The sequence below is a fragment of the Phalacrocorax aristotelis genome, chromosome 11, assembly GCF_949628215.1.
Source record: "Phalacrocorax aristotelis chromosome 11, bGulAri2.1, whole genome shotgun sequence".
NCBI lineage: Eukaryota > Metazoa > Chordata > Aves > Suliformes > Phalacrocoracidae > Phalacrocorax > Phalacrocorax aristotelis.
In genome coordinates this window covers 18,036,102-18,048,846 of record NC_134286.1, presented here as the reverse complement: position 1 = coordinate 18,048,846, position 12,745 = coordinate 18,036,102, and the positions used below count along the sequence as shown (strand labels likewise).

Sequence of the window (12,745 nt, the reverse complement as noted above, 5' to 3'; positions counted from 1 at the left end):
AAAGGAAGATACCAGCTTGGGAGGCTTTGGGGGCTTCTCTTTCCATGTTTTTCTAGCGAAATACTCAAATAGTAAAACATACAACTACAGTCTGTTACTGCATAAAAGAAAAACGCTGTCACGTTCAGAGACTTAATTATTTTTTTTCTGTTCTTTTTCTTTCAACCTTCAAAATGTAAATATCAACTTTTGAAAGTCATTCTTTGTATAAACAAACAGCGGGTCAAAACGTGATTGCTAATCAGTACAAAAAGACCTTCAGCGACTGACCTTACTTCCGGAGTCCTTGGCTCCACATTCACCCTTATCGTACCACCATTTGTTTTTCAGCTTGTCTAAGATGCCTTGTTCACTGAGTTTCAATACTGCAAGGTTTACAGGAGTTCTTCACGTGGGAAATAACATAAATAACATTATATTATGTTATTTTATGTTATTCAATCTTTAAACTACTTTAAAACTATACAAAGCGATAAAGCAGGGTTCCTGGCCACAAAGTATTTACACTGCAGGCAACTGGATCATCCCCTTAAGTTAACGCTAGAGCAACTCTATATTACCAGGTCCTGCCCATATCGCTTTGAGTAATCGGCACTCACTGTTAAATGAAGGTAGTAGAAACAAAGCAAGGCCAATTTCCCAGTTTGGTACAATCACAGGCGTTCGCAGTAGCTTTACAGATTACGGTGGGTTTGATCTAGCAGGACCCCTCGAATTGCACTAACAGACAGCAAGCCCCACAAGCGAGCAATTGCGGGTCCTTACGGTAAAACAGCATGTGCGGCTCCAGGCCCCCAGGCAGCCCCCCACACCCGGGGTGGGGGTGTGTGTGCGTGCACGCATGTCTGCAAAGCAAAAAAACCCCAGGGTGGGTGTCATGGAGGGAGTTTCTGCCAGCCGCCACGGCTGTTTCCCCGCCAGCCGTCGTTTCTCCAGCTCCTGCAGTTGCCGCTGCAGGGGCTGTGCTCGGAGGCACCGCGCAGGCGGCTGCTCTCCCCCGGAGCTGCTGCATCCCCAGCTCCGCCGGTCCAGGGAGCTGCAGCAGAAGAAAATAAGCAAATGCAGACCTTTATGAAACGAATTCGTGAACACGGAAACGCCGGCTCGAAGTGCCCGGGGTGGGAAGTGCCGGCAGGATGAAGGAGCTGCTGACTGTGGTGCTGCTAGGAGCCTGCATGCCTGGGGAACCTGAGCTCACTCATCCCTTCCCTGCAGGAAAGCAACGCCTGAGGAGCCCTCAGTTGGGTTTTTGTCATTTCCATTTCCTCCTTGTGTGATGTCTTGGGGTTTTTCCTGCCTGTTTTCATGAGACAGGCTCCCTGCACAGCTTCAGTTCCCGCTCCCGCTTGAACAGCTTTGATCCCCGCTCCATGGCCGTGCAGGGCAGCTGGTGGGGAGGAAAGCGATGGGTCCTTAGTTATCCTTGATGATGCTGTGCCACTTTGCATGGGATAACAGCAGGCAGACACATGCACGGCTGCCCTGCAACATGCCCTGCTCTGGGTCCATCCATGCCTGCGGTGAGCAGAGACACAGGAGCTCAGCCCCTGCCTGCCCCGGCACCAGCCACACTTCTCACCCTTGCTGCTCCCTGCCTCTCTCCCAGTCCTGCCTAAAGCACGTAACTCTCTGCAGAGCAGAAAGGACTCAGGAGAAAAAGCAGCACAACCTATACAAAACACCTTAATTACAAGCTTAATTACATGGCGGCATTTATGGAAATGTCCACAGGGTGGGAGGGCTCACAGCCCTCCAGCAGCAGGAGCGGCTGAGCCCTGCCGTGCCTGGGGCAGGTACATACTGGAAGAAGCACCTGGTGAAGAAAAGCCCCATTCCCTCACTTGCCCAGAACCTGCCTCCGAGATGGCCGTGAGACCTGTCAGCAGCTGATGCTGAAAAGTGCTGCCCTTGGAGGCGCTACGTACCCTTCGGGAGGAGAGCGGGTACGAGGTGCACCCTGGGGGGCGGCAGCCAACAGAGAGGGGGGACAGACTGCGCTTGGCCGAGCCCAGGCAGGTCTTGGGTACCATGAGAAAAATGAGCATGGTCAAGAGCTCTGGTGCTGAATGCCCCCCAGGTGGCACCACCGTGACCCAGAGTGGCATTACCGAGGCCAGCAGGGAGGGCAAAAGCAGGGAAAAGCCATCCAAGTGGGGAGAACCACTGGTCCCCAGAGGCAGCGATGCCAGCACTGCCTGCGCCGGCAGAGCTTCCCGGCTGGCCAGGCAGAGGCAGCACCACTCCTCCTGGTCTGCACAGGGCTCAGTTTGACACCAGCCAAGATTTTATTTTTGTAAAATGGCTATTTTTAAGCAGCAGCTGTAATCTAATTAAGTATCAATCAGGGAAGCTGTATGCAGTCAGCCGGACACAGCCAACGGGCGGCGGTGACAAGCCGCACGAGACAGACCGTCTTCCTGGCTTGGCTCTGGCAGCAGGCACGGAGCCCCTCCACCAGGAGCCGGTGGCATCGTAAAAAGCCAGCTGTATCACAGCTACGTTTGCATCCACGCATAGGTAGGGATATAAAATATCAGTGGGATCAAAGCAGGCTCCACAGACACTGCGAACACCCTGGGTGCCGCAGGTAATGCAGCTGCCCTGTTGGTTTATGCCGACAGGGACCGGCCAGGTCCTGGACAAGCCACCCCCATGGACCCTCCTGGGCAGCTGTGTCGTGACGAGACCCCCTGGTGACACCTGGGAAAATACGCTACAAGAAGCCATACATGATTGCAATGCAAGTCAGTGAAAGCTGAGTACCTCTATCTACCCCTTACAAGCCCCAGCAGAAAGAGTGGTGTGGATTATTGCTAAGAGAACAGTGCTCTCGTTTTAAATTTCATTTAAAAACTATCCAACTTGGAGAGATTTTATGCAATACATCTCTCCGCTTTGAAAAGCATTGTGCAGCTGAGAATACACAAATAATAGGGAGAAGGTTATAAACACCTTTTCTCCTATCCGCATATTTTATTGTGCAAATTTTCCCTCCCCCCAGTCCTATTCCAAACACTATTTTTAATTTGCATGCCTTTATAAACCCCATATGGAGTACAGAGAATTTGCATAACATCCAATACATTATAGATTAGCTTTCACAACATGATACAGTATTGGGAAATGAGGAGGCTTAACATGCTAATTAGGGTGCTTTATTTTTTTTTTAAAGCCAAGATTGCAGTTAATTGCGCATACGCAACCGCCAAAAAAAAAAAGAAAAAAGTAGTAAACTAAAATTATCTTTACTAAACAGATGGGAATTTGCCTAAACTGGGGTTTTCACTATAGTTTGTCACAGCCCTATTTGTCAGGTGAGGTACTGCAGTACCTCAGCCCGGGTAGGAAAGAGGTGATTTGCTCCATCCGCCTGTCCCAGCACGAGGAGCAGAGCGGGATGGGCAGACAAGCGCCGAGGAGCTGCTGCATGCTTCAGGCCCGCCGAGCCTTTGCCGGCAGAGCCGTCACCACGCCAGGGTGCTCCTGTGCCGGGGGGCTGTAAGTCACCCTGCCTGGCCGGGGGGCTGACTGCGGCGGCTGGTACGAGATGGGCAGGTCGTGTAAGGCGGGGCTGGGGGAGGAAAGTCTGACATAGAATCATAGAATCAGTAAGGTTGGAAAAGACCTCTAGGAAGGTCTGAAGCAAGTAGCTGGTGCTTGTCCTCCCCTGCCTTAGCCCGTCCCATCCCCCCAGCATGCAGACAACCGGCAGGTTTGCCTGAGCGAGCGCCTGGCCTCCCCTGGCTCCCCTATTCTGCTGGCCGAGGCACTGGGACGAACAGCGTGTACCTGAGCACAGCAGCCCTCTCAATGTGGTAGAAAAGGCACTAATTTGTGCTTCACAGATGAAGCATGAAATGCAGCTTGTTTGATCAAAGTCCTAAGGAACAATTTTGTCTGCTTCCAGGAAATTAATCTCGAGACCTCTTAATGTGCAAGCTGCTTCCCCGTGCAGCGGGATTTGAGCAACCTGATGGTGGGAGAAGGCGTGATGCCTCTGCAGCCCCTGGTCCAGTGCTTCAGCCACGGGGATGCAATGTGAGCTGGTGCGAGATGGACGACTCGGCTCCCAGATTCCTGAGTTACGTAAATACACTGAAAAGTGAGCCTGGCTGCTGGTACATTTTCCGATTGCTCCTCTCTGAGTAGCTGTCTAGCCTTGCTCAATTTAACAGTCAGAGTCAGGCATGGCTTTGGCCAAGATCCTGATGGAGGTGCGGAAGGGCATGTCTGGATCGTGGTATTCTTCCGGCCGAGCACTCAGCAGTGCACGTTGACTGCGAATCCTCCGTACGGCGCCTTGGCCTAGAACTCAGCCCGTCCCGAGAAAGGCAGCGCCCGCGCCCTGCCCACGCCGGCGGGTCGGAGGCTACCAAGTGCTTCGTTTGCTAGTAGAGAGGGAAGCGTAGGGCTCTTATGGGAGCGAGAGCTGTTGGCTGTAGGAAGAGGATTTTTTCATAGCTTGCCCTTGCTCTGTTTGTTTGAGGGGGGTATTTTTAAATGCCTTAGAGGCAGAGGAGCAGAGAGACTAAACGACTCGCCCGGGTCCCACTGGAAGGCCGTGTCCCAGCCGCCCGCCTGCCTCCCCAGCCAGCTGTGCTGCCGCAGAAATGGCTCAGAGGATCACTTGCCCAGTTGCTGGGTCTCTCTCTCAAAAGACTTCCATCTCCTCATCTTTTTCCTGGGATAATTTTGTGCTTTCCATCTGCTTTTTTAATTAGGTTGCTGTTGTTGGGCTGCACAGGATATCCTATGAGGTCCTTCGCCCTTTCCCGGGTGGTTGCAGCTGTTTTTCCTCTGCCTTTAATTTATGACAGGATTCTTTTTCATCTCCCCCCGTGTGGTTTCCAGCCCAGCTCTCTAGTATTTTGCTTGCTTTTATCAAAGTAAAACGTTCAGAGGTTTGAGACCTCGTGCTCTCTGTTGCACTCGGTATGCCCAAGAAAACAAGCTGAGGCAATTAGGATTGGGATGTCAGTGTTTTGGAGGTCGCAAGATCGTATTCTTGGGCAGAAGCTTGCAGTGTTTTTCTTCCTCACCATAATGGAAAGATTTTGTTTGTTTGTTTGCTTGTGTTTTCCTCCAGCTGTAGTAGGTTTGGCTGATCCAGGCTTAACTATGTAAGGCTGGATCTGTTGGGCAGCTTTACCAAACCCTGCTAAGATTTTTTTTGCTGACATCTACAAATGACAGGAAGACTTGAGTCTAGAGAACTGGTACCAGGTGCCTCACACTTAGTAGTATTTCCCCCAACGGCAAATTAAGCCGTTTGCTACGGTTGATTTATTTAAGAGAGGCGCGATGTTAAGAAGAGCACTGCCCATCTATTCTCACAGGCTTCATTTTATCAGAGTCTGCTGCAAACATGATTTTACGCCTGGGAAAGAGGTGGGTTTTATCAGTGTTTCAGCAGTTTGGTTTCTCTGCTCCCCGGTTAGAAGCCCTTGCTCGGGTGCTGTAAGCATTACCTTCCCCTCTTCAGCCATCAGTTACTGCCAGAAATCAAGCAGTGCGGTCTTTTTCTAAATGCAATATGGCACTATCTCAAAGGGAACCTCCTCTTCCCTTTGCCTTGTGGCCCTGGGGCCTCCTCCCTGCTGCATTTCAGCCCCTCTTGGCTCAGGATACCAGCCCCAAAAGTCCTGCTGCACCCCGTGGTGCTGGTGGCTCCAGGTGACAGGATGATGCTGATGGATTGAACTGTTTTTTTAAAAACTATGTGCCCTCACTCATTAAAATCTCACCCCTGAACCTGGTTCCCAAACTTTGGGTTTGGCTTAAAAATCCTGGCCACGTCTCCCTCCAAACTCAGGAATCACTACAGCACTTTGTCATGAAGGTGATCTTGCATAAAATACAGCATTGCTTCCAGGCTGAGCATGTTCCCCACGCTGGCGCGTGAGATCATCCCTCAGAAGCAAGAGCTGCTATATGCTCCTCGTAGAGCATCTATTACATTTCTATTTCATTATTATATTTTTCCACCTACACCATTAAAGAAGGAACATGATGACACAGGGCCCATCTGCTCTCTCTTCTTCTCTTTGCGACAGCCTCACCCTGCCTGAGGGACTACTTGCCCTGCTTCCTCTCACCACAGCACCAGTTTCAGGTTAGTTGCAGCAATTTTTATCCCAATTGAGAAAAACGGTGGCATTATGGTATTTCTTTCTGGCCAGAATGAGTTTGAAGTAGAAGAAAAGTAAATTAATCATCATAGTTCTTTATCAGTCCTAAATATGAGAAGGTATAACTTCTGCCCCTCTCAATTTATAAATCACGACAGGTTTTAATTTGATTAATGACCTTTTAGGTTCATTTTCATCATTTCATCTGCACCTATATAAAATAGATAACCTGAAATCAGATATTTTTATCTAGTGCCATCACTCTAGCTTCTACTGGCTTCAGAAAGAGACCCAGCAGGCTGAAGTCCCACATACAACTGCAAAAGCTGGCCACGTTGCTCTTTTGGCAACCTGATTCCAATTACTGGCCATCACATTTACGTGCTGGTGTTGCAAACGGGACCTTTCCCTGAACAAAGCTAGACTGCGCAGAAAAGTCTGAGCAGCTTCTTGGAAAAGTGCTGTTGATTTATGAAAAGAACATCCCGATCTTGCCAGGAAAGGGCCATTTTCAAGGAATGAGTGATGGGATGTACTGTCGCTAGTAGCTCTGTGGCCCAGTGTTTGGGCTGGTCCTCACAAGTCACAGCAGGTGATACAGAGACGAGCCAGTGACCGCTGCAGGTGAGATTTAGGAGCAAAAGGCACTCTGGGACTTGAAAAATCTCACCGAATTATCCACAGACTTTTGTCAGCTGTGTGTAACCGGTATTTGAGTGGCATAAAGTCTCGGCAACACTGTAGTTATGTTTATTACTTGCAATCGATAAAGATTTAAGTGGTGATTGGAACAGCTTTGGATAATTCACATCCCATTCTATGCTCTAATGGATGTACTATAAATGTTATACCCAAAAACGGTCATTGCCAAGGAGAGCAAATGAACACGACAGACAGCACACTGTTCTCTCAAACCAGATGAACCATTGCTCAGAATTAATTTAGAATTTTTATACGCAATCTTTCAGAAAAGGGAGCTGCAAAGAAAATGTGCAACAAGTAAAGGCTCTTCGGAGGACTAATTAATGGGCTTCCTTGGGAGTTGCGCACGGCGCATGGGTCGCACTGAATCTCCCAGGCAATGGGGCTACCCGAGGGCTGACCTAGGACCTTTCGCCACCTGGGTTTTACAGACTACAAACTGCAGGTGTTCCTTCGCCCATCATCAGCTGTTTTCTGATGTTCCGTAGAATATCTGGTGTACAGGGTGCAGTGTGGCATTTTCTCAGCACTGTTGCTTGCAGCACCTTGAGAGTCCAAATGTAGTTTTTCTGGGGGTAGAGAATGAAGAAATCACCCATGAGCTTGAATGAAGACCAGAAGAACATCAGCAGTTGGAGCTTCTCTCTGGTCTCTAAAACGTCCTTTCTCCATTCTTGTCCAGGGCTGAGGCTCAGGATAGCAGAAAACAAGCTGCAGAAGAGCTGATCAGCACCTCAGCCTGGGGAGGGATGCTCGGCCGGCTCAGGAGGATGCCAACCACCAGGCAAGAGCTCCAACCACCGCAGCTCCACTGCTCTTTTGAGCAGTCCCCACGCAGGAGGGCTCAGTGGCTTCTGCAGTGCTATGCAGGCAGGACATCTGCATCCCCAGTGGCACCGGGGAGGGATGTGTGCCATCTCACCCAGGGGCAGAGTTCACTCAGTGATGAAACAAAAAAATTTAAGGCCAGTGGCAATGGGGATCCTTCTCAGAAGGCAGATGGACACTGGCTCCAAACATACAGTGAACATGGTTAACAAGAGTCCTGGCCATTGCAAGCGGGTCTGGCTAGAAGGCTGAAGACACGAGCTCCCGATGTGCTTAAATCTACCTCTGCCACAATGTGAAGTCCCGCGTGGCCACTAACATGCCCCTTTTCATTTTTTTTGCCTCAGTACAACATCAGATGCCAAATGACTCTGGTTGGAGAAATGCAGGCACACATCACTAGGGATGCGGTATTTACTGCAAAGCTGTTTGTGTTTTAATGTACCCTGGCACTGGCTGTTTGGGTACGTCAGGGGAGGCAAAATCACAGCACCAAAGGCACTCCTGGGCTCCGGCTGTGTCACACTGCAGGGGCGCAGAGCAGCTGTAAATCTGGTCTAATATCTGGCCAGGCCAGGTTTATTGCTGATTTGTGAGACGAGAGCAACAAAAAGCCACAGGAGGTTTCTGACGAATCCAGCCCTCTGAAGATGGCAAGATTAATGAAGCATGACGTCCGCCCTCCGAGTCCACCTGCGATCCTTGCTGGGCTGCGCAGTCAGACCAAGAGCTGCATCCCTGCAAAGGGCTCTTCACCCCTCCCATCTAAATCCCAGTGACGTGAAGGAGGCTTAAGTCCATGGTGGTACCAGGTCTTGGTTAGTACATTATAAAGTCAGTTTTTCTGACTTGTTTTACTTTTTATTCCTGTTATTTTTACCTAATCCCTTTAATTTTGGAATCTGACATATTTAGACCACTCTCACTTCTGCAGCAGGAATTTTTCTCTTGTTTCTTCTGACTGTTTTTCCTTGTTTCTAATGACCAAAGCTGTCCTTGCTGGCTGGAGCATCTGTGGGCTTGCTGACAATAGCACAACCCAACCAACAACGTTGGCACATCAAAGAGTTTAGACATCAGATGTTTGGGTTTGTAAAATCCGCCTCATAGTGTCAGAGGAAAGGCAAGTGGACAAAGGCACAAAGAAACAAGCACGTTCTTAATTCAAAACGCTTCCTAAAATCCGCTAGGGTAAAACTACTGAGAACACTGAATTAATTGTTCCTGTAGGAATCACTGGCAAATCCCCACTACTTTCAGGGGAAGCAGAGTGTGAAGCTTGTTGCAGGCATGTGGGAAGTGTCACCTTTACCATGCTCTGAGAGGTAAATATCTGAAGGGGGCAGAGAGAATGGCCCCGGACGACTGCACCATTGCTTTGTGCCGAGATGTCAGCCCCAAGTGTCCAGCACCGCAGAGAAAACCCTCAAAGGCACGCATCACCGAGCCGGCCCCTGCGGGCGCACGGCAGCACAGGGCACTGACAAATGCAGAAATCAAGCCCAGGCACTCTGCTTAATTTGACAGGATACCATAAAAATCTCACTAACAACCATCTTGGAATCGTTAAAATATAAAGATAGAAACAATCCAGGAAGGGATACCAAATCCAGCATTATTCTCTAGAGGGCATTGCTTGAGGTTAAAGACCCATCTAAATCAAATAAGGCACTTTATTCCCCCAAGCTCTATAAATCCCAGCCTGATCTGTAACTATTGAATGGACTTTTTGTCAGATCTTGTTACTGAAATAACTTCTGACTAGATACAAAACCTGTGAGTGAATGCATTGTGCAAGTGCTCTGCTCTTTCCGAGATCAGATCTATCTGCCTGTCATAATTTACCAATTTAGCAATGTCTCTGTGCCACGACTTCATGTTTCGCTACACACCATGCATGAGGGATGGGGAAGATTTTGGGTGGCAATGGGCTCATTATTAAAACCCATTATCATTGTTTCATGACTAGAGTTACCTGGTACTTCAAGCAGGACCAAACAAAGCCCTGAAAATATCGGCATAAAAACATATGGTCACTCATTATTCCAATTTGTTACCTTCTGGCTCAAGAAGTCATCTTCGGTATTTCACACTGAACATTTAATATTCATGGCAAAAGCACCAGGCATTTCTTCCGTAAGGAATGAACACTTGGTTACTCTTTGCTACCGTTTCAGACCTGTACCATTTTTTCCCTGCCCTGTGTTACCAGCAGTTGCACATCTAAAAGATTTAACATTTGAGCGACTGAAATGGTTTATGGGCGGGCAGAGGAAGGCATAAAAGCAAAAGCCATCTAGTTTGAAAAGACAAAGAGCTTTCAAAATTAGAAGATTAAAACTTGGCTCCTTAAGCCCCATATATCCCCCAGCCACCTAAGAAATACACTGCATGTTGATGGCTGGGATAGTGCGCAGAGGCATCAGGCACAGCAATAAATCCCCCAGCAGAAGGACGTCGTTTTTCCTCAATGGCAGAGCCAGAAGCAGTTCCCGTTGCTCACGGCACAAGGCCCCGGGTGCCGGGGAGCAGCGCCCCGGGACTGCAGCTCCCCGGCTGCCAGCGCTGGCCGTGAGCGCATCCGTGGCCACCGCCGACAGCTGGGCCGGGACCCTCCTTCAGGAGGTCACTGCATGTTTTGCCTCTTTTGTGCCTCTTGGTACTGAACAGTGCCATGGGATGACAAAAATCTTATCTATGAGCTAGCACACAAAGTAGTTTTTAAAAATTGATTTTGCTGTGATATTGCCAGCAACAGGGCCAGCTGCTGTGGGAGATGGAGACAGGCGGAGGCTTCTCCTGCCGTACTGGCATGGGGTGTCAGCTTGCGAGGATGCTTCTGCTCAAAGGGCATTAGGGACCCCTGCACAGGCACACCGGCTGCCTGCCCATCAGGGGATGGGGTTTTTTTGGTTACTGCTGAGCATTTAGTAGCTGCAATAGTTCACCGTAACAGAACTTTGTTCTAGTCTTCATTACTGTGTTTTTCCGTAAATAGTGTTCTTTTGGTCAGTTCAAGGCTTCTTGCCTTTTTTTTTTAGAGGCAGGTTGGAGCAACAACCATATCCTTGTGGAATCTGTGGGGTTTTCCCCTGCAGTAACCAGGTATGCATTTTAAATTCGTGTGTTTTAACTGAGGTTGTATTTGCTGCTACGTGGATGCCATTGTAACACCTATGCACAGTTTGACTACACCTGCATGGAGCCAGATGTGTTACCAGCTGAGACTGCAAGTTCCTCCACTCTTTGCACAGTTTGCAGCCTGTGTTTGGCAGCAGCAACTGTCTCTAGGAAAGTATTTTTATATGTTTCATAAATGTAGCTCAAACAAATTAAACTCTGTACTAACAGGATCATAATTTAATAGAGATGCCAAGTGCTAATGCAATAATACATGCCTATTGGATTAGGAAATGAAAGCTATAACAAGTCATTGTAGTTCATTTACAGCGGTGCCCGAGACTTGAGGTACAGCTGTGGGGAGGGGGCGGGAGGAAGAGCTACCTGAACAGGGAGGCAGAATGAGGGAGGGCAGATGCTTAATGCCACACTGAAACCTACAACATCTGAAACAGCAAGTGGATCTTCCCTGTCATCGCCTGGATCCTTTCTAACCTGGATGGAGATGAGCAAGAGACTCAACTTACCTTGCGTGCAGGCTATCCCCTCACCTTCTCTTTCTCTTGCCTCTAGACACATCCATCTTTCCCCCCGTCTTCTATGATTTATTTTCCTCTTGGGACGGCTTCTTCTGCGACTCCCGCCCTCCGGCTCCTCAGCAGGCTGCAGGTAGGTGCTGCTTAGTCCAAAGGCTACACAAGACATTCAGAGAACAGCTATGTCGTTTGTATAAAGCTAGAGGTGTCCACCCCGTGCTACAGTGCCAGCGAGCGCAGAGCAATCCACCAGAGCAGCACAAGTGCCTGCATCCACTGAGCTCAATGCTGAAACATTAGAGTTACTTTGAAGAAGAAGAAAGGCATCTCCTTTTCCCTTGGTATGTTAAAGTGACAGAAGTTACCATTAAAGAGGAAACAGCCAAGCCCAGACCCCCAGGGAGACGTTCAAAGGAGGGTCCCTGCTCCTGCTGCTGGGAACCCTGCTTCGAGCTGCTGGTTCTCCTTTTTTCCTTTCCCAGTCCCAAGGAACTCTGCCTTGGCTTTTCCCATACTGATGCTTACAATGCAGGATAAATGACTCATGCAATCAATTTATGGAAATCAACTGTTAAGCACTACAGGTATTATCAAAATGAGCACATGAGTCACAAGTCTTTCTCTAAGATTTCTTGCGGCCAAAAAGGCAGGACATTGTGTCACTGCACGAGGCCCAGCTCTGCCGTGGTTAACACTGCACAAGCACGTTTCCTTGCACGCTCAGGTCCAGCTTTGTCAAGGCAGCACAGCTAGTCCCCACAATGCTAAAGGTTATACAGGCAAAACAAAACGGTTCCCAGCTCTCAGATGTCAGCCCTGACTTCACCAGCTCCTCCCCAGCCTGGGCAACCTGCTCGTCCCAGACTCTCGTTCTGAGTCTCCGTGTTACATTGCCAGGAAAATACCCTCAAACAATCTGGACAACAGCACAGACATTTCTGCAAACCAGAGCAGGCTCTCTGCCCTTCTTGGCAATGCTCTAAGCGAGATGCTCCAATGAACTCCTAGAGCATTAAGACTTCATTATTGGCAGCAAACAGACACAGTGTTATTTCCTAATATGCTATAAAGTAATAGCTGTCAATTAAACAAATATTCTGATGTCTTCCTTTTAAAGCATTATTTTGCTTTGTCACTAATTTGCACAATACAATAATTTCATATTACTTTCCTAGCTCTGAGCATGAATTAGCTGTGCTACTGTGCTAGTATCACTGGCTCTGATCAGCCATTTTATCTTTTTCCAGCTCATAACCCAGGCCTATAGAATGGGTGGCAAGTAAATTCATGCTGATGAACATAATTTCAAACAAATTGCTCAAATAAATTGTGCTGCATCTTTTTAAGATAGCCAAATGTTCTCTTTAAAGCACAACACGTTTGGCAATGGTGCTCTTTAGATGTCAGGTATCATCTAAAATAATGCATAAC

General features: G+C 48.6%; 1 protein-coding gene and 1 long non-coding RNA gene across 11 annotated transcripts in view; one reads left to right on the top strand and one right to left on the bottom strand.

Annotated features, from left to right (window-relative positions):
* GRIA3 (glutamate ionotropic receptor AMPA type subunit 3) overlaps nucleotides 1-12,745 on the bottom strand; it is a 159,394-nt gene that overhangs the window by 3,278 nt on the left and 143,371 nt on the right. For 5 of the 8 annotated variants that reach the window (XR_012662755.1, XM_075107159.1, XM_075107156.1 and 2 more), the window contains one exon: nucleotides 271-385. The exons of 2 other annotated variants lie outside the window; for them this stretch is intronic. Coding sequence is in view for 5 of the 6 variants with exons in the window: in XM_075107159.1 (XP_074963260.1) it covers nucleotides 271-385 (115 nt within the window). In the remaining variant the exon portion in view is untranslated. Of the gene's footprint in view, nucleotides 1-270; nucleotides 386-11,385; nucleotides 11,471-12,745 lie in introns of those variants that run through there. One more of the 8 variants, XM_075107162.1, reaches the window with a different exon arrangement.
* The window catches only part of LOC142063417 (uncharacterized), a 28,785-nt gene that overhangs the window by 5,643 nt on the left and 10,397 nt on the right, over nucleotides 1-12,745 (top strand). Inside the window, exons 2-3 of one of the 3 annotated variants that reach the window (XR_012662758.1) lie at nucleotides 3,908-8,476; nucleotides 11,352-11,441. This is a non-coding gene — a long non-coding RNA (uncharacterized LOC142063417). Of the gene's footprint in view, nucleotides 1-3,907; nucleotides 11,448-12,745 lie in introns of those variants that run through there. The other 2 variants (XR_012662757.1, XR_012662756.1) reach the window with 2 other exon arrangements.